The sequence below is a fragment of the Polyergus mexicanus genome, unplaced genomic scaffold, assembly GCF_030449975.1.
Source record: "Polyergus mexicanus isolate NDT 795.1 unplaced genomic scaffold, iyPolMexi1.0 SCAF_10, whole genome shotgun sequence".
Taxonomy (NCBI): Eukaryota; Metazoa; Arthropoda; class Insecta; order Hymenoptera; family Formicidae; genus Polyergus; species Polyergus mexicanus.
This window is the reverse complement of record NW_027223330.1, coordinates 3,454,254-3,476,725: the sequence shown is the minus strand read 5'-3', so window position 1 is coordinate 3,476,725 and position 22,472 is coordinate 3,454,254. Positions and strand designations below refer to the sequence as shown.

Sequence of the window (22,472 nt, the reverse complement as noted above, 5' to 3'; positions counted from 1 at the left end):
TAATATCTTACTTACCTCAATATAATACATATTGTATATGTTGCGTGTGTATTCGATATTTGGCTATAGTAATTTTTCTCTCGATAAATGACGGCTGATCCGCGGTGGGACCCGAGCAAACGATACGTATCCGATGCAAGAGTATCCGAAGTGTATCGTCGCGATCATAGCGTTTGTATCCGCCGACGAGGATTTTCTGCATGCGTTCAGAACGAGGAGTTTTGCGTGTATTTGATCGAACCCACCTATTGTGCGCGCAGCCTATAATACGCCGCGCGTTCGTAGGATTCACGGGCCCCCGTGGGCGCCCTCATTGTTGGTCCCGACGCGGTGCGTACCCTTCGTTGTGTACAGAAGTGCTTAATGCAATAATGCAATATAAAGATACCATCGGGAACTCGATGGCCCGTGTTCTTTGCTTAGCACACACGACCCCGGTCCTCGCCCAACCAGATCTTCTTCCGGCGGGAACGTAAATTAATAAGCGGACCGTGTACGATCTTTTCTCGAACTAGGTTAACTCGTAAATTTTATAAATCGGCTATCATTAATCGCAATATATGCCGGCGTCCGTTTCTCAATTTCACTCGACAGTGAGTTACGGGAAAGGAATTAAATCGACGGGGATTATCTTGGCTATTGCGGGATCGAACGGGCAAATATCTCGTAACTTTAACCTTAACGAGATTTCACGGGATTGGAACTATTTTAGTCACATTGCCGTTTAAAGATTCGTAATTTAATGTGTCACGCTCATTGTCAATGCTCAATTTAAGTTTTGAGATTTTCCGGAATTAACTCTCGCATTTAATATTCCGCGTAAATATTACATCGGAACAACGAGCGAAATACAGTCTTTTTTTTTTTGCATTTTTATAATGTTTTATTTTGGTGCACTTATTCACGCTTATTTTAATAATTTTATTATGCGTTTTTACTTTTTTCTTCCAGATATGTTGTCGTAGATTAAATTTGTTTGTTTTGAATTAGATGTGACTTATATAATTCGATTTATGATTTGCGAAACATACATATTGCCAGGGTTGGGAACGTTACTCTATAAAAGTAACGCGTTACCGTTACCGTTATTTTTTCTAAAAAGTAACTCGTTACCGTTACTCGTTACTAATTTTAAAAAGTAACTCGTTACCGTTACAGTTACTAAAAAGTAACGAGTCGTTACAATTTCCGTTACTTTTTTACAATACAAACTAATAAATTATTTGGCATAAGAAAAACTTTTAAAAAATTGTAAGCAAGATTTCATTCAAGGTTTATTACAAAATAAATGATTAAATTTTATTGAAATTCTTTATTAATTTTTAATAAAATTTGTTGCTCCATAGTATCATCATTTAAATGCCCTCTTTGTGGTGTTAATACAGAGCCACCGATGCTAAACATTCTTTCTACAGATGCACTACTTGGTAGAGCTGTATTATATTTAATAAAAAGTTTCTTAAGTTTTGGATAGTCGTTTAACATTTCTATATTACAATTATTTGATTTTAAAAACCGTTGCAATTCTTCTTGTTCAGATTCATTTTGCACCGTTTTTTGCTCAAAAATGAAAAAATCATCGCGATCGTCAGATTTTCCAGCTTTTGAAGAATTTTCAGTCGATCGGATTCCCAATAAATCCTCCAAGTAATTTTCAGCACGTTTTCTTTTTTCTCCGGTTAACCAGTTTAACTTAAATTTTGGATGTAAACATGCTGCTATTATTAATTCTTTTGTTTCAAATATTGTAAGAAATGTAAAATCAAATATAGTAAATTAAGCGACATTGTTTGTTTTATTGAAATTAATACTTTTGAATCAATAGTTTAAAATAAAATAATATTTTTCAATTAAATCCTTATTTAAAATTAAATAACATATGTATTAATCAAATTAATAAGTTACCTTTTATTTAAACCTTGCTGAATAGCTTCAACTAATGAATGGCAATCTATAAGGTCAGATTTATTGAGATTTTCTAATTTTCGTTGCAAGGTACTTAGAACTGGTAGTAAATGAGATTACAACATAATAAGAATGCTAATTGGTCGATTTGCTTACGGCTTTACGGTTAAGATAAAAATTTTATCACGCACAATAGCAAGAATAATATCTTAAATAAATCAAAAAATTAGAAAAAAGTAACGATAAAAGTAACTGTTAAATTCGTTACTCGTTACCGAAAAATGTAACGAAGTTACTTTTTCCGTTACAAATAAAATTTGTAACGCCATTACCGTTACAGTTACCGAAAAAAAGTAACTGTAACGGTAACGGCGTTACAAGTAACGCGTTACTTCCCAACCCTGCATATTGCATAATATTTAATAATATATTTCATATTTTATATAATTTTAATGAAATTGTGTATTGTAATTCTAGCGAATATCTCATTCAATTTCTATTTTCACGAAACAAAACGATATGAGCTTGTCGATTTTATATCGTGTCGTTGCGATATCGCTCACACGCGAATAGTTAATGGGATGAAAACCGACATGGAATTGCCAATACGTCTGACGGTAAAAGCCGACGAATCTGCTCGGGCATAATTCTCGGTTTATGGACTTTATACAGGTGCAACGGTGGTCAGCCGGATTAGATTCGTACCGGAAAAAATTTATCGACTACCGCGGTGCCGACGACGCCGGTGACAAATTCTTATCCGAGAATCGAGGCGTGAGAGTCATCGCAGTAGTTTTCTTGGAGAATTAAACCAAATGGATTCCGTCTCGGATGACAAAGTGTCGTCGCTTTGTCTTCTTGCACTTTTAAACAATTGCAGAAAATGTTCCTTAGAAACCGTTCTATTCAATTGAAATATAATAGAAATTTTTTATATATAAATTATCGCAAAAATTTTCATAGATTCGTTCGATAAATTTAAAGTTTAAAAAAATATATATGGTATTATATATATATATATAAATAAATATTTAATATACATAATATTTATGAGTTACAAGATAAGGTTTCAGAACTTAATTTTATAAATCGTAGATCTATTTTATTTCTCATATACATCAGCCAATCATATAGTAAATCCATAATAAATTTGCAAAGTCAATTAAAAATATTTTTACGTAGAAATGATAAATAGTAAATAATATATTTATACTTTAATCACAATTAAATTTATTTTATCAAGATGAATTATCTCTTTCGCCCTTGCATTAGAATTCAACAATTTGTCAGAAAGCATTTTATTGTGCTCGCGTTAATGAAGAGAAGGGGCGGGTCAAGAGGGATTTCTGCTCGTGACCAACCATCGGATAAATTACGTCACGCCTCGCAGTGTTCAGGTAGCTACCAGGTGTTTGCGTATCTACCTACCTACCTACCTACCTACCTATCTATCTACTCCACTAGGGAGACTATCGAACTATTTAAAAATTTTCACTGCTCCTTCACATTTCTTCAGTTCGATATTTTCTCTCTGTCGATGTGGCTTTCAAACTCATATAGTACGTTTCGTTACAATGCGAGATTCTGTCCTTAACATGTCGGCTTTGTCGACGCTACGCTGTCTCGGTTTCTCTGACAAATTGGCTGGATCAAGGGTACCAAAATGAAAACAAGTTTGTCCCCGCAAAAATATCGATACATTCGATTTTTGAGTTTCATCGGTCGCTTCTTCGTCATCGATTCAAAGGAAATACGGGAAGAAAGCAAGCGACTTTGCAATCGTTACCGGAAACTGTAATACACACTTACCAGTGAAGGAGTACTTTTTAGGAATTTCATTTCACCGACAGCAAATATATGCGCAATAAAAGTTTCGTCGGCTTCTCAAACAAGCATAATGGATCGTACAGTATACATACTATATACACTTCCTCGAATACCAATCTCGAGTTAAGTAAAAGCATTTTTCAACTATGCAACGCGAGTTCTTTTATTCGGTTTTTTTTTTTTTTTTTTTTTTGTAACTAAAAGCTAAAAGCAAGTAACATTAAAGCTCTTTAAGACATTTCTTAGTTTTAACAAAAAAGTACTTAACTCTACTTAACAATTATTAAATCGCGTATCTGAACATTCATTGTATTACTAACATGTATTTAATTTTTTACAATACTCTTAAATATACACTTTATATTTTTGAATACTAAAGTTTGACAAATGTCATAACTTTATGAGATAAACAACAATCATTCAAAATATTCGCTCGAGCTTCACGAACTTGCAGAAAGTCGGTGAAAGTCTTCAACAGCTGTTCTCGTTCCATGCCGATTTTTCGCCGATTTTTAGAATCGATTTATCGAACGTAAAATCCGGAACCCTTCGTCGAGATTCGACATGGTAGATTTCTCGAGGATTTTCGAGAAGCATTTCACAAAGAATTTCACGCCTCTCCATGAGAAGTGCACGCCTCGCAAACGTTTCGAATGTTTTCTCGAGTGCATCGCCGTCGACCGTATAGAAAGGAGACCGACGAAAGGCAAAAACTTATATATACGCGTGTTACACATGGTGGTTGTGTTCCTTTACGCAATCGTGTTACGAGGAACACGTGTACTGAGCGAGACGCGAGACACGAAACCGAATCAAATTCGCAAGCTAACCGCAAATGCACTCCCCATCGTGATTCGCTTTTTCATATTTTTTTTTCGTACTTTTTTCATCGAACTACAATTTTTTGGCGTAGAACTTTTGGTAGGATTTTAAGATACATATAAATCTAATCTTACATCATCCGTTCGTTGCCATTTCAGAATTACAAGCTTCTTATTATTCATCTCTTTAAACATGTAACTATCGCATAGAGTATTATATGAAATTAATGAGTCTTTTTCTAGAATATACAATGTTAAATGTCCTTAGCATAATTTTATTTTAATCACGTCTTTCAATTTATTTCGTTTCACCCGAGCATGAATTTTAATCAATGACATTGTGCATTGTACAATCAATAGCAGTAAACTCAATAACTTCGATACACGGTGGAATAATAGAAATGTGAATGGGAGATTTGTAATTAGGGCAGAATTTAAGTAATTGCAGAGCAGAATTACAATTGCGCGCGAAAACGCGAAAGGTCGGTTGTGTTCGTATCGGTAAACTATTACTGGTTGTGAAGCCGGTAATTAACATGCGTGGTGAGAAATGCTTGCCATTTATTATCGCGTCATATGTAAACCGTGCGACATAGCAACGCGCATAAGCTAATGCACTTCCGTCCATTGTGTTTCACTAATTTTATCCGTGTAAATATTAATGAACTCAATAATTATATAGACATTTATTTTACGGTAATCCCTTTATAAAAAAGACATGAAACCACAAACTCGAATATATCGAACTGTTGAGACCTCTTCTCCGTGATGTTGATCTCGCTTGTGCGTTGCGATTCGCTTCGTTCGTGTTATTTGCAACTGTCAAAACATGAGAATTTTGACAATTTGACAATTTGTGAAAGAAAAATTTAAAGTTAGGAAAGAAAAGTTAAAGAAATTGGAAGATGTCCATAAATAAAAGCGCGTGTGCAGCGCTCGTCTATGTTGTTCTAGTATAAGTAAAAAAAATAATACAATATAATATACGTACATAAGGAATTTGCTGCTAAATATATTGACAAGAGGCTAATAAGAGTACAAGAGGAGACAAAAATATTAAATAGTTAATTATGTATTTTTAATCAAAAATTGGAATCGCATGAAAAATATGATTTTTGAATGTAAGAGTAATTGTTTCTCTCTCTCTCTCTCTCTCTCTCTCTCTCTCTCTCTCTCTCTCTCTCTTTCTTTTTCTCCCAGTAACCGGAAAGATTTATGAAAAAAGTTATAGCAAAAAATAGGTAGATAGATTAGTTGAATAAGTTCTTAATTTTTAAATTTAATTTATTCTTTTTCCTTTCTTTCTCTTTCGATTCTATGAAAGCTTTGCCTTTACATCTAAATTTATAATCGCGTAAGATGATTTAGCCTACACACTATTTAACCACGAAATAACTTGTTTCTGGCACAGATTTTAAATCCTCGTATATTTCTTTTTAATATATACAAATGGGGGAAGCGGACTAATTGAGAACCAAGCGCGATAATTAAAGCGCAAGTTAATTCTTATTCTTCCAATGAGATTTATTAATTATTCAAAGTCGTACATTTCTCTCTCTCTTACATTGTTTGACAGTGCTAATGGACCAAATAAGAGAGATCGCAACGTACAACTTTGAATTCAAAATTGAATTAAAAATTCGCAGTGGAAGAAAAAGAATTAACTTGTGCTTTAATTACAGCGCTTAACTCTCAATTAGTCTCCCTTTTCCTCATTCTTAAATATCCAATATCAGAATCTTTGTTTTTTATTTCTTTTTAAATTTTCCATATTGTGTATTCATGATTTACTTCTTATCTCCGCATTTAGTGGAAGTATAGCTTCGAAGAGATACAGCGATATAAATCATCGAATTGTAACTTTAATTAACTGCACCTAATATTTATTTTAATAGGAATATAAAGTTTTTTTTTTTTTTTTTTTCCAAGAGAATTAATTCTGGTTTTTAAACGATATTTTTATCATATCTGCTATTTAAGAAGATAATATTTTACTAGAGTTTACGTCTCAAAAATTTATGGTGGTTTGAATCTATTGTCGGAAATAAAGAGAGAATTGCGATTGTAGCTACTGTTTCATAATACTGGTGAGTACCATTTGGCGCAATTCGTGCAAACATTATTTGTGTGCGAAACTCACAAAAAGAACACAAACTAATACGCAGTTTGTGAAGAAGGAGGTAAATCGGTGAAGAAAGCGGTTGAAGGTATTTTTAAAGCGGATCATGTTTCTTGTCGATGTATCCCAGTGTAGTGTTTTATCGTGAGAGATTATTATTTTGTTACAAGCTAAATGCCAAACATATCCGATGAAAATCCATCGTTAACAAGAAATAGAAAGAGCTTTTTTAGAATCATATTGTTATTAGTTATATTTATCTAATTTATCGGAAAGAGTGAAAAAATTTATCTTGTGCAGTTTTGTAACGAAATAGTCTTTTACACAGGAACATTTCAAACGTTATTTTTAAAAGAAAATATATAACTATTTGTATAATATTTTTTTTAGACGTTAAAAAAATATAAGAAATAATTTCATGCAACTCACTCTCTGTTTACGTTTATTCACGTGACTGGCGATTAATTGAAGCGAGATACATATCTCCAGGATTGGAAAAATTACTTTATAAAAGTAACTCGTTACCGTTACCGTTATTTTTTCTAAAAAGTAACTCGTTACCGTTACTCGTTACTAATTTTAAAAAGTAACTCGTTACCGTTACAGTTACTAAAAAGTAACGAGTCGTTACAATTTCCGTTACTTTTTTACAATACAAACTAATAAATTATTTGGCATAAGAAAAACTTTTAAAAAATTGTAAGCAAGATTTCATTCAAGGTTTATTACAAAATAAATGATTAAATTTTATCGAAATTCTTTATTAATTTTTAATAAAATTTGTTGCTCCATAGTATCATCATTTAAATGCCCTCTTTGTGGTGTTAATACAGAGCCACCGATGCTAAACATTCTTTCTACAGATGCACTACTTGGTAGAGCTGTCTTATATTTAATAAAAAGTTTCTTAAGTTTTGGATAGTCGTTTAACATTTCTATATTACAATTATTTGATTTTAAAAACCGTTGCAATTCTTCTTGTTCAGATTCATTTTGCACCGTTTTTTGCTCAAAAATGAAAAAATCATCGTGATCGTCAGATTTTCCAGCTTTTGAAGAATTTTCAGTCGATCGGATTCCCAATAAATCCTCCAAGTAATTTTCAGCACGTTTTCTTTTTTCTCCGGTTAACCAGTTTAACTTAAATTTTGGATGTAAACATGCTGCTATTATTAATTCTTTTGTTTCAAATATTGTAAAAAATCTAAAATCAAATATAGTAAATTAAGTTTGTTTGTTTTATTGAAATTAATACTTTTGAATCAATAGTTTAAAATAAAATAATATTTTTCAATTAAATCCTTATTTAAAATTAAATAACATATGTATTAATCAAATTAATAAGTTACCTTTTATTTAAACCTTGCTGAATAGCTTCAACTAACGAATGGCAATCTATAAGGTCAGATTTATTGAGATTTTCTAATTTTCGTTGCAAGGTACTTAGAACTGGTAGTAAATGAGATTACAACATAATAAGAATGCTAATTGGTCGATTTGCTTACGGCTTTACGGTTAAGATAAAAATTTTATCACGCACAATAGCAAGAATAATATCTTAAATAAATCAAAAAATTTGAAAAAAGTAACGATAAAAGTAACTGTTAAATTCGTTACTCTTTACCGAAAAATGTAACGAAGTTACTTTTTCCGTTACAAATAAAATTTGTAACGCCATTACCGTTACAGTTACCGAAAAAAAGTAACTGTAACGGTAACGGCGTTACAAGTAACGCGTTACTTCCCAACCCTGCATATCTCACATATAAAACCGACAATTAAACGAAGAACGAACTATGATAAAAGAGCATCGCGACGTCGCCTATCTTTCTAGATTGGCTTTACGCATATGATATAATTCCCACCGGTAAAGAAAGACAGACGGGGGTCACTTTTAACGGCGATTGTGGTTTTACGCAGCGAGTCATACAAAGGGCGGAAATGGATAATGCTTTCCTTCGATGGCGAGATTTCATCGATACAATTTCGATTTTCGTCGTTTCGCCGATACTCGTTAGAAAGAAATTCTTACCGCGCGACAAAAGGATCCCGCGCCCTTTCTATCGCCGAATAAATCGATTCGTGAAACCTCCACTGGGTTTACTTGCCATAAAATTCCTGGAAGAGAAACGAAACGATGTACTGTCGCGATAAAATCGCTGCACCTTGGTGATAGCGTTTCCTATCTCGCTGATGTGCGCAAATCTTGAATAATGTACAATATAATGTATTGAGAGAACGAGAAACGCAAATGACGCAAATAATAATTTTTAAGCAGTAATCATTGTTATGGATTTTTACCTTACACGGTAAAAAATCAAGAATGGTTATAAAAAGTACATCTTTTTTTTTCTTTTTTTAGGATAAAGGGTCGGAAATTGAAAAATCAAATGTCGCGAAATGCTTGCATCGATTAAATTTGCGATAATGTGTGTAACATTTTGCAAGAAAAATCTCAACAAATCACTTTTTCACAAATTCATCAAGATCTATTTTTACATAGATAACAAATACAAATATTGCATATATCGTAAGAAAATATCTTATGGAAGATATCGATGTACAATATTTTGATGCTTGTCTTCCTTACAGTTTTGAAGAACCCGTTTGCGATATCGTTATAAATCATACCGTCTGCCACTAATGACGAATTAAACGAGAAAATCGATCTTTTATGCAATGACACGTGACGCCCACGTATACCTCCGCGAGCACCGACCTCGAAAGAGTCGAAGTTGCAAAAGAAATATCGAGAACAGGGACTCTAATATGAAATCGATAATCATAAATATGAAATTGTAATGAATTGAGTGAACAATAAATTTTTGAATCGCACAATTGCTACATGTAGAGACATTATAGATAGATAAATATATATAAAATATGAAAAATATACAACGCGTGGCTCCTTTTTCCGAAAAAAAAAAATTCAATAACTATATAAAAAATATTGTACGTATCTTTGAAATACGCTCACGATCCTTTCGATATATTCGTTGCACGTAAAGAATTTTTTATTGTATAACAATTTTCTTATCTTCTTTTCCTTTTCTGCCCATCTTGCGTTAGTTTGTAGTTACTTAAAATGGCGTATATAAAACATCGGTTTTTAGCTAATCGCGATCTCTATACAACCATCACTCTATTACATTATTAATAAAGCATAAAAGAAAGCTTTTAACGTGTAAACCGTAAAGGTGCGGACGATAGTACGAGGCGATATACGTAACATCGCGATAGACCGTAAACGCGAGAGAGAAAAAAAAGAACACGGAGAAAAAAACACATCGTTCCAGCTCGACGTGAATTTACGAGAAATTCCCTCGAGCGCTAATACGAAATCAATAACCGACCGCGCCTCCGTCGCAAAGTCCTAGGGAGAGAACGAACGGTCGAACTTCCGGCGAATGAATACGACTTTTCATTGATTCCATGAAACACGTGTCCAGGTCATCCTTGTGCGTGATTTTTTCTGTTTCTCTCGCTCTCTTTTCTTCTCTCTCTCTCTCATAGTAAGCATTAAACATAAAGATCCCGGAGAACCTTCTCAAGAATTGCCATCAGATTCAATGATTGCCGAGAGGCCGTTATTATTAGCCTTGTAATACGTCGAGTTGACCAGATGGTCAAAATCTTCTTCTCTTTTCGGCTCGTAGGCTGGACCCGTAGTAAGGAGTTTCATTCACAAGTGCTCGAGACTTGGCTATTGTGTGATTTGGAGTATCCGTAACCTAAAGAAGTCCCGGCGCGTAAGGCTTGAACCTACGTAAAATTCAAATTTCTCGCCTGGACTCCTCGTTGAGTTTACAATGATAAAATGCAGCTCGACGAGAGAAAAAGGACGAGTGAAGAGAATGCGACGAAGGAAGAGGGAGGATGACTTGGGCATTCTCGGGAGAGAGCAAGGCAGGTTTAATTCTGCAGCGGTGAACGAGATGCAAAGGCCAAGTGCCTCTTTCGATTTCATTCATCGGCGATACGAATGAATGGAGATCGAACGAATGGCATCCCGTCTTCGTGAATATCGTACGGAGTAATGGTTATTATGAAATGCGAGAAACTGCGGGATACGACGTGGGTATCACTTAAAAAGTCGATTCCGCAGTCAAACTAAAAGGCAGGAAGTCTGCGAAAATGGTTTAAGAGCGATTCTATTGATTCCCCTGGAGAACGATCCTGTGGTCCTTGAAAAATTAGATGCTACTGGTCAAGAGTAAACAACCTTTCTTGCGAACGAACTAAAACACGAGGTTAACGAGAGACAAATTGTATAATAATTGAGAACGTTGTCACAAAAGGCGAAGTAACCGTCGTTGCCTAATGTCGATAAAACATCTCCTTTGTGAGTGAATAAATATATTTTAAAATACATAGAAATTGCCAGAGACACCATATTATCTAAAAGTTGCGTGGCATGTTTGCAATTAATTTTTTGTTATCGAAAATTTTATCAATTTTTTGTTAATTATTAAATATATATCCTGATAAATCTAAAATTAAATTTTTGTCGAGGTAAAGTTCATACAGAGATAATTTACGGGATAGATTTTTATTAATTATCTTCTGCTTGTAGATACGAAAAATGTCAAAAGTGAAAATATCGGAGATATTCTATAATTTCCGAGATATATCAAAGGGAACTTGCCTACTCTTCTTATGAGCTCTAATGCATCGATCTTACAAGAAGAAAAAAAAAATGCGACTTTTAATGATAATATACACACATTCTTTTCACCTACTTTATACTCCCACATATACTAGATTATTTCTGATATAAAAATAAGAACATGGATAAACAGTAATTCACGTGCGTCGTATTACACGCGTGCGTCCTTTTCACGCCCACGTTAATAGACGAACGATATTTTTTTTTTTAGCTATGTTACCATTGTTACGCAAATGGTACGCAGGATAAACAGAAAAGGTAGCAGGGGGAATGTAAGAAACTTGTTACGAAGCTCATTAAAGCACATCCTATAGTGATGTGCCACCAATAAATTATGATATTTAATTATCCATTTTCTGAAAATTATAAAATTTCTTAGAAATATTTTAAATGCTTTCAAGAAATATTTCATTTCAAATATAACGTCACTCTATCTAGACTACAGCGTATGCAGTATATCTAAAATTTAATTACGTTATTATAATGAACTTTATTATATTGAAATAATATTATAAAGCTTCTCTAAAGACGTTGCGTCACTTGAATTAATTACACAATTAATTGTTATTATACCGCTATTTTTATATTCATACGCAAAATAGGAAAAGTTTAAAATTACAAAGAAAAGTAATTACAACATTTTAATACTTTTTAACATCAGAATTTATTTTTTCTGCTTTTTACCTTTTCCCCATTCTTCGCTTTAACATCAACCACCTTTTCTAATCATAAATCTTTATTTGTCAGAGTTTCTTAAGTTCCACAGACGACCGAGAGTGCGGCTTCTCCGCGAGTTGGTTTTTTTTTTTTTTTTTTTTTCGCTGACAGTTATGAAAGTGCTCTATTGGTTGACGTCTTTGATAAACTACTAATATAGCTGCGATTTTTAACTTGTATCATTTGAGGATTACTATATCTTTAATAATGTAAACAATTCGTAAAACGTAAGAAGCTACATTTAAATTATTTACAATGTAAATAACACTTAAAATTTTAAAAGTCTAAAAATCTAATATAAAATTATTGCTAAAAGTGAATCAAGAATTAAAAATAAAAAAGCGAGAAAAATGGCCAGATATCTAAAGAAAGAAAAATAAATTGCTTTAAATTTTGCCTGCAAATTATGTATTACGAGGATTGTAAAAAGCTCAATTACTCGGTATCAATCTTATAGAAGAGTGTTTAATAAAAGTAATTAAAAATCAAGAAATCGTGCAATGTGTCGTTATCGTCGATAAAATTTTAGAAAAGTGACGGTCGAGTTGAACGAGCATTCTGATAGCGCGTGTCGTCATTTGCCATTAAAAAGCTTCATCGTGATCCGTTCTTTCTTTTTTCGTTCCGTCGAGAAATTGAAGTACGAAATCCTTTATTAAATGCGAAATTCTTAACGTTGAAATATTAGACAGTAGTCGGGAGATGAAACGTAGATTTTAATTTGCTATTGCAATTTTCATTTGCATGTATTATCGATGATTAATATGCGTAAAATGATTAGCCAAGCGTGATATAATCTGTATACAGAATGGCAACTATATAAAAGAATGATCGTGTGAATTTTTTTTATTGTTTTATGGAAGTAGATCAGAATTATAAAATAATTTTTATCACTATACAATTACAAAATAGTGTAGTATTATATATATATTTTACTTATATTGAAAATGTAATATTTTTATCTATTCTTTATTACCAATGAACATTATCAATATGGAGATCGAACTTCCTTTATATTTTAAGCTCTTTGATATTTGATAATTATCCGTCATATTATATATATATATATAAATGCATATAATTAACAGCGGTAATTTGTGACGTGTGATTAAATCGGAAAATGGGGCGCTGTGTGCGAGAATCGGCGAATTCAACGTATCATTAAATTCCGCGTCGTTGCGTCATTCGATACCGTTCAGGCGCACAGTCATTATCGCGGGGGACGTTGGGGCCGACATTAAGTTCAAAGTATGTACAAATTGAACATTCCGGAGAGACGACGAGCGCGACGATTGAAAAAAAAAGAGATGGGTTACGCGTCAGAGAGAAGCGAATCGCCATTCTTCCAGCAACGAACCGCAACCCCCTCCGTTTCTCTCTGCACAGGGACATTTATTAAATTAGATAGCAAGGGGAGACAGCAGAGGGTTGCGGATGCATCTTGCGCAAACAACACGGTGTATGTGGGGGGGGGGAGAGGGAAGGGGAAGGAAAGAGGAAACGAAGCAAAGCATCTGGAATGCGCGACGAGGGTGATTCGGCCGAGAACAATTGTCGGTCGTGGAGAGGAGAGAAGTTACGATACACAAATGCATTTCGCGTGGGGTGTTAATAATTATCATGACGATACTATCGCGATTAAACATTGCATTATACGGAAAGATACATCCATTCATCGAGTAAAATTACGTTTAATGAAAAGCGATGTTTAATTCATGAGATCTCCGTATACGTATAGATTTTGTAATTTGATGCAATTTTTCGTCATTAAATTAATATAATCTGTAATCTAACGCATAATATCGTCGATTTAACTATTAAATGCAATATTACTCTGTCAAATAAGTGGATTATATGTACTTTGACGTGCTACCTGAAATTAATATGAAATCATCGTCGAGTCGTTAGGGAGAATATGCCAATTCATCGCGGGCCACTGCATATTCATTGCGTCTCATGAAAGCTAATAAACTTCACCATCATTATACGAGAACGTAACAAGCGCTTGGAAGTCGCAGTCGGCGGTCGCATTCATTTTCCCCGGCCGAAATTTTATAGCGTCAATAAACGCATGATATGCTACTTTAAATATTACACGGCGAATCCATCGTAACGGTTTCCTTCGGGTCGCGCGTTGTTTGAATTTACGGAGCGATTTCTATATGCATTTCCAATGGCAATTATCGTGATACCATAAGACCAGCAATAATAGCAGTGACAAGCGAAAACAATCGCACGTGCAATTATAATATATACGCTGAAACTTTGAAAAGCAATTGAACAAGCTAACAATAAGATAAATGTTTGTATTTTATTTTATAAGAAGAGATTCACAGTGTAATATACAGCGTGTTAAAGAAAAGCCATTCAATATTTATATGGTAAATAGGACATATCGTACTGTAAAGAAACCTTGGTAAACATAAATCAACCGTTTCTGAAATATCAACATTTTTGTATGTTAGCATCATGATTGACTTACTGGCGATGTTTACCTCAGTGTTTATAAACGCGTTCTCAATGTTGTCATTCAATTTCTATACATACTTCATAATAGAAGATTTCACTGGCAATCAGTCAGTTGTCATCGATCGGCGATTGCGGATCATTGCCAGGAAGATGCGAAGCATGTATGGAAATGGAAAGAGGACATGTGGAACATCTGTAAATATCGAGATAGAGATTTAGACGGAGTATCTTCTCATGTCGACTTATGTTTACTAAGGTTTATTTACTCAGTATGATATGTTCTATCTACTATATAAATATTGAATGGTTTTTTTTTTTTTTTAATACCCTATATATATATATATCTCTGTGAATCTCTTCTCTTATATGTATATATCTTGCATGAAGAATCATCTTCTCTTGAACTACGATCACTGAGAACATTTTATATAATATGTAATTAGATCTAAAAAATAATCTAAGAAATAACGAGAGAGAGAGAGAAAGAGATTCGCATATATTTTAAATACATTTTATCTAAATATTTGTCTATGTGTGTACAATCGTAACTGAAACTGATATTCCCAAATGTACAACATCAATTAAATCTCATGATCAAAAAGCTATAAGCCTTCATAAAAGTTTACGTCCCACATAAAGCTTTTAGTCGAATAAAAAGGTAAAAGATGAAATTTGCATAAAACCGAACAGGCTGGCTCTCTCTCTTTTTCGTATGAATTGTGTCGCATTCGAGCGTGTTTTTCTCATCGTTCAATGTCGCCAAATTTATCAAAATCAGGATTTGACAGTCAAATATAAAAAAAAATACGCTGCACACACAGTTTTTTTCTCTCTCTCTCTCTCTCTTTAGTTTAATGTTTGCGAAGTTTTTGGGTCCGGTCGCGAGTCTATTTCACGCTTTCCTATGCGCGCGTCAGCGTGACGCGTGATATATCATAATTTTGTAACTGCTCTCCTCTCGAGTGTGCATATTGGGGTGGGGATATCGAACATGTTTCCCGTATTCATAACTCGACAATGGGCACTTGAACCTGCCTTGTTAGGCGGGAGCAGCGAAGCGTGGAAACTGGGTGGAGCCGACACGTAGCACCTATAAGCTCTTAGGACCCGTTGCGCGTTATTGATGGTTCTGCGGATGAAAGATCCTCGCGTTTATAGCTCCTCCTCGACGAGTGCGAGATCGTTGATCGACTGCATCACGATAGTGAGAGAGAGCGGCCTCTTCAAGGAGGCAGAAAAGCACCGCTGTTGGTCGACGACCAACAGCCAGGAAGATGGATTCGCGGGATCGAGCTTGCAATTTTATATGCATAACTATCATGTATCGATGTATTCAATCATCGTGATATTACCTTTGATCCCATCAAGATCTTTGTTCAATTATTTATGACGCATCTGCACGCGGTTACCTCATCTTCAATTCTTACGTTTGAATAATTAATTTAATATTAAATATACAGATAATTATTTTAATTTCTTAGTAAATATACTTGGATTGTTCTACAAAATTACAGTATATATAGTTAAGATAAATTGGAATTTTTTAAAATTTTGTTAAATATATATAAAAAATTTAATCAATAATGGCATAGTTAATTATTCGTATAAAATGATAGCAGATATTGTATGTGGACTACTACACTATTATATTGTAATATTAAACGATATTCATTGTTTATTCCGCTTTAATGTGTTATATCTAGCGTGAATATGTTGCAATAATACTCTCAGAAGAGAATATTCAATTTCTTGGCAAAATTAGCGAAAGAATCGAACTTTTATTTTAGTTTGAGAATATAATTATGAAAGATAGTTTTAGTTATCTAACTTATATGTTCTTATTGCAAAATAATATAATATTTTTTTATTTCGATCAAATTATTTATTCTAGAACTCAAATTAAATAATTTTTATCGATTTTATGCAAGTTACAAATAAAAATGATTTGAAATATTATTGCAAAGTTTTGATATAAAAACGATTATACAAATCTTTGATCTGTCTTTGTCTCTTTGTTCACGAAAGAGATTTGAAGGTTTCACGTAATTCCTTAACATCCATTCAAAGCACACGAACTGCTATTACGAGGTAAACTTGGGAAATTCAACTTCCGGTTGAGATTAAATCGGCTCTAGTTACTCCAGGAATCGGAACATCCAAGTAATCAACATCCGTTTGGCCAATTAGAAGATGTATCGCGAACCAAACACACAAACTTCTAAGGAATAATTTCCGAGCCTTCTCGTATCGAACAATCCTAATTAATGTAAACTTTATAATAATAATTAAGTAAATGGATGTAGACACGCATATAAATACATAATTCTATTAACATATGATATAGTAATAATTTATATTATATTACAATTATAATTATGCGAATAACATTTTAATATAAATTATTCTTTTCACAAAGAATTTTTTTTTGTCGCTTGTTTTAAAATAACGCAATTCAATTATACATGTTAAAATATCGTATTCATATTCATATCATTGTTTGCAACTTTTTTTATTTATTGTCGATGAATTCTTCGCAATGCGAGATGCATCCTGACATGTGCAAATAGCGCAAAGTCCACCCACGCAATCGACGAGAGATTGAGCGAGGTTAATTCTTAATTAAATTGCGCACGCGAATTCGATTCGTTACGAGACACCCTTGTCCCGTATTTTCCTCGCGCACCTGCATGTCCCCGACGCACGCCACGTGTGGAATCCGTAGAATATCGAAACGTCCACAATGTGAGACAGAATAAATGCGAACGTCACCCGAGCACGTTCTCAAAGCTCGCAAGCAATATACGCTCGCGACCCCAAAAACATCACTTGTGAAAAAGACACAACGAACGTAAATACAACGGCATACTGTATTCGCAGCACGTCGAAGGCTATGTCACTTGTGTAGAATTGCGTATTTTTATTTTACCGACTTCGACGATCGAGATCGCTCATGAATGGATCGCGCGTGTCCCGGGAGATAAAGAAAAAAAGGGATTTCGTATTTTTCGCCCACGATGGTAGACGCTCCCGCTGATGCGAACATTAATTTGCTCGTGTAGTAACAGAAAAGTTTTACCTTAATCTTACAAAAAGTCCCAAAAATCAACAAACATAAGTCGAAAGATATTCGAATACAAAAAAAAAAAAAAATTTTTAAATAAAGAAAACATCATAAATTCACTTAAAAGATTTTATATCTATACGAAAGATCAAGTAGAAAAAGATGAACGTATCAGAAAATTTAACACTCTCAAATCGCGATGTAACACGTTATTACGTAACTAGTTAAATCGATTCGCCTAATTTATATTCAAGATTGGATACGAGATAGATATATAAGTATATTATGGAAAAAGCTCGACTTATTCGTTTCCTGATATCGGAATCGCGCGAAATAGTTTACGACAATTTCAAGATAATTTCGAAGCACGTGCTGCACGTACACGTAGTTATGTGATTGATACAAGATAATTGTAGAGAAAGTGAGAGAAGAAGAGAGAAACTCGAATCGACAATAATTCCAGATCGACTTAACACGTCGACACAACTATTGGAATCGATGCAACATGCAGAATAGAGCACGTACACACTTGCTTTCTTCTTCGCGTTCCCCTTTTCACTCGCTCGCCTTTATGCAAACTGCACGTGTGCATTTGTCATGGTCCCTGTCGGCTTTAACGCAACGATGTACGTTAATACGTGTTATATCGATGTGTGTGTGTGTGTGTGTCGTGACAGATACCGCGTAATAAGTATGACGCTAGTCCGGGGAGGTCAATCTTCGTTCTGCGCTTTAATGTAGGTGACATTAGCACGCGATGCACTATCCATGCCTGTTTGCACTATTACAAGTACTATTGCGCGATACAAGTACTTATCACTTATTTTTGTTACGAGATTATATTTATTTCGAGTTATGTGTGTTTCGTGTTTGTTTTAATTACTTCAATATATCAGATCTCGAACGTTGTCTACTCTCTCATATAAATAAAAGATGTTAAAATGAAACAAATTATTAATAATATTATACAAGATTTTAAGGGGGGAGAGGGGAAGGGAGATAAGTTAAATATATTTTTACAGAACCAGAATTTTTTTTTATTACATATAAAATTTATATATAAATCATTGTATATGCAAACTGTATGAAGAAAGACCAGATTTCGGGATCAAATATGTTACACATATATTACGGGGTTCAATGATTCTTCACAATTATATTTTATCTACAGCGACTGGTGTTACGGTAAAAAAAAAAAAACAAAAAAAAAGCGATATTTTCACAAGAGAAGCATGATTATACTCTCTCTGAAGGAAAAAAATTAATGATTTTTTGTCATTCATCGGCTGCTGCTGCTGCTGCTGTTGTTACGTATCCTCGATCGATGAATACAGAGCTGATGCTCGAACGGAAATGAAATCGTCATCGATCTCATTTGAGAGTTGGCCGTACGACAAATTCGTATTAATGACCAGGCACATTTCGTTTCCTACATTTCCGCATACTCATCATCCGGTACAATGTTGACGTAACAGTTGCGAACGATCCCGACAGTTCTCGTTGGCAGAGTCTCTCTTATTGTCGGCTTGGAAATTGATCGAATATCATATGTCGCCGGCGACATTATTTTCGGACTTGTGTCATGCAGATTTCGTTGACAATCGATAGCGTACAGTTGTACGTCCAATATGACATATGCAATCATACGCGACATCCATCCATCTATAATCAAAATTCGGATGAAAAGCTTTTTTATCGTGCGAAAATTTTTAAACAATTTTATTACGCGAACACATATACTTCATTCTATTAATTATCTCATTGTCAGAGCTATCGCATTTTTTTCATTAACGTTAAAGTTAGATTTTTATTTGCTTAATGAAGCTAGAATATAACAATACAATAATGAGGTATTCATGATTTTAATGCTGTTAAGTAATTAACATTACCTTTTGGGAAGCATTGTCTGGAAAGGCAACATTACCGGCACGGATTAAATCAAATTAAAACGCAGGAATGAACAAACAAAAGCCGAATGATTTTCGCCGTTAATGCCGCTCGTGAAACTCTCGTGTCGCACCTATCCCCATTTCCCGGGGATTTCGCTGTAGGGTTACGAGTTTTTTTTTTTTTTCACGGTATCGTAAAAAAAGCGGAGAGAAAAGCCGTAAAAAATATAAATAAAACGAGCAATAAAATTCTATAGAAATGCCATGGAATCGATTGCAAAAAGATTATTCTTAAATACACAGATATCCGACTATTATTTACGTGGGATGATGTACGATTTACTAACCACTTACATATCACACACATAGATATATACATGTATCTACTTTCACAGATATACACATATTATTCGGCATTGCGTATGATCGGTCGCGTTGAAGCACATCCACAAAGTATATCGGCGAAGACACGCGTTCCGTGGCATTGTATGTGATTAACCACACACATACACACACACACACACACACACACGTACACATGCATATATTCTTTCGATGGTGAAACAGCACGCGGTGCACGCGTCTTCGGCTTTGCTGCACAATCAAGTGTCCCTCATTATTGTCGGCGGTTATTTGCCCGGTGGAGTAGTCAATGAGAAGTGATTTAGTAAACAAGTAGCATATTGTCGATGGCAGCCCGCTGAGCCATGTGATTTAATGTTTCGTGGAATACACGTAGGATGTAGGTAGAGCTCGGGAGAATCGATTCTCTCGTCCCGGGAATTTCTCCCCTTTCGTTGGTGGGAAAGCCAGCTTGCCGACAGCACTCGGTTGATTTAAGTCGACGAAACGGCCGACAGTTCATTAAATGTTGCGCGTAATTCGAACTTCGATTCGCTAATCGGCTTATTTCGATGCTTTCATGCGCCAAAGATAATTTTCATACAATTAAATAATATACAATAATATTTAAAAAATTAATAAAATACTATAAATATGTCTTATAAATTTATTAGTAAAATAAGGATGATTAAATTAAATATATGGTGATTACAAAATAAAAGATTATTTTGAATACAGGATAAATTAATAAGAGAGAAGAGAAATATATATATATTTTTATTTTATTTCAACAGAACTACGCAAAAACAGGATCTAATTGAGATATATAAAAAGTAGAATAAATCGTTGTCGTAAAGATTTCGCAAAAGCGAAAGGTAACGATAAAAAGTAATGACGTCTAATTATTCATTCGACAACTGGCTCTTATTATGAGACTTTAATTAAATATATTATATATACTTGTGATCTCTCTCTCTCTCTCTCTCTCTCTTCTCGATTCCTAGCTAGTGCATTAATCTCATTTAATTAAATCGATTTAAGCCGTCGTGTTTTCATAAATTCTTCTTAAAAAGCCGGCAACTCGTATAACTCCTTTACGAACGTCTAGAGTTATGTCACGAAAAGAGTGATTCGAAAGTATCTCGAACTTAGAACTCCGCGATGAATTATTCGACCGTAACTCTTACAAAGTAAAACTCATTGCGGAAGAACATGAATCGAACGATCGATAGCTCGTGCAAGTCGAAGTTTGCCTTCTCGCGAAAGATGGCGGATTATTAAATATTTTATTAATTCGCCTTATCTTTTCCTTCTTTTCGCGCTCTCCTATAAAAACGTCTCTTGTTGAAATGAAAAGGACTTTTAACTTTTAATTACGATACATACGTTTAATTGTTTTATAACTCAGTTCTTATCGCGAAACCGAACACGCATTGGGTTCTCAGTCAACTTTTATGAAAAATAAAAGTAAAAATATACATAAAGAGTAAAAACGATGAGTAGGATAATCTATGTTCCTTTACTTAACCATCGTGATTCTAAACTATTCCAACTATGCCGCTTTCCTAAACCACTCGACGCTATCGCTTATACAACATATTAGACGAGGCAGAGCATCGATGCAAAAAAGCAACCGCGATCGCGTGCCTTCGAAACTTAATAGGTCATTGAAAATCCGACATTTCGGAATATTAGAAGAGAAAGGGGACAGATTCACTGACAGTTACAAAACGAAAGTAACGCCTGTGCATTTTGGCGAGTTTCCAATATGCTTAATCTGGCAATTTTCCAGGACGTTAACTTCATATACGACCTATACGTATGTATGCTATTATAGAAGTCGCGAGAAGTCGATTCAGTTTAACGCTTGTATCACCGTCGATGGGACGGGCTTGGGATGCCCTTGCATTCGGACATCGAAAGTATTTTCGAGAAAGAAAATAGCACCCCATTATACACCTTCTTTCGAGCACGCTTCCAAGACATATGTTCGTTCTTTTGTGTCTGCTCGCCCTCACGAGCTCTCTCTTCATCTCTCTTGGCGATCCCTCCGACGTACATTTTTTTTTCTTCTATTATCCGAGCCGACTCTTTATCTCTCGCTTGGACGCTACCAGCGCCCTTTGCGAAGGGGACTACTGGCGCGTGGTCAATTTTATTAATGGCCCATACCCGTGTCGCGGTCGACTTAGGTTTAAAGAATCGCGTTGTGTACTTTCATTGCCGTATAAAAGAATGACGTAAACGTGACATATTTAGATGACATATTTAAACATTAAAAAGAATCTAAATGTAACTTAACGATCTTTGCTTTATCGGGAAACGCACGAAAATATCAAATTAAAAACATTAGATGCAGTTATTTGATTAGTACTTTTTTCAGTCCATAGAGTTGTGAATATTGCAAAAAATTAACTGCTGATAAAATTGTGTATTTTTACGATATTTAAAGAAAAAAGAATACGCGCGAGACAGATGCGAAAAGTAAACAGCAAACGCGCCAATATTATTAAGACAAATATAGTGGTGAAAAAAGATGAGAGATAGTGAAAATGGAACGATACAACGAATAATTCTTTTTTCTTTTTTCACAATACGCGTACGGAAACGTACGCGTGTCCGATATGTATTATTGTCAGCAGTATTTGTGGCAATT

The 22,472-nt window shown here is 34.3% G+C and overlaps 1 protein-coding gene and 1 long non-coding RNA gene across 4 annotated transcripts in view; one reads left to right on the top strand and one right to left on the bottom strand.

Moving 5' to 3' along the window:
- The window catches only part of LOC138936801 (uncharacterized), a 65,001-nt gene that overhangs the window by 9,187 nt on the left and 33,342 nt on the right, over positions 1-22,472 (top strand). The window lies entirely within an intron of this gene.
- The window catches only part of LOC138936798 (uncharacterized), a 56,733-nt gene continuing 53,053 nt past the window's right edge, over positions 18,793-22,472 (bottom strand). For 2 of the 3 annotated variants that reach the window (XM_070302513.1, XM_070302512.1), the window contains exon 8: positions 18,793-19,247. In XM_070302513.1, coding sequence (XP_070158614.1) covers positions 19,166-19,247 — 82 coding nt within the window. In that variant the 3' untranslated portion in view covers positions 18,793-19,165. The remainder of the gene's footprint in view (positions 19,248-22,472) is intronic. The other variant, XR_011447428.1, reaches the window with a different exon arrangement.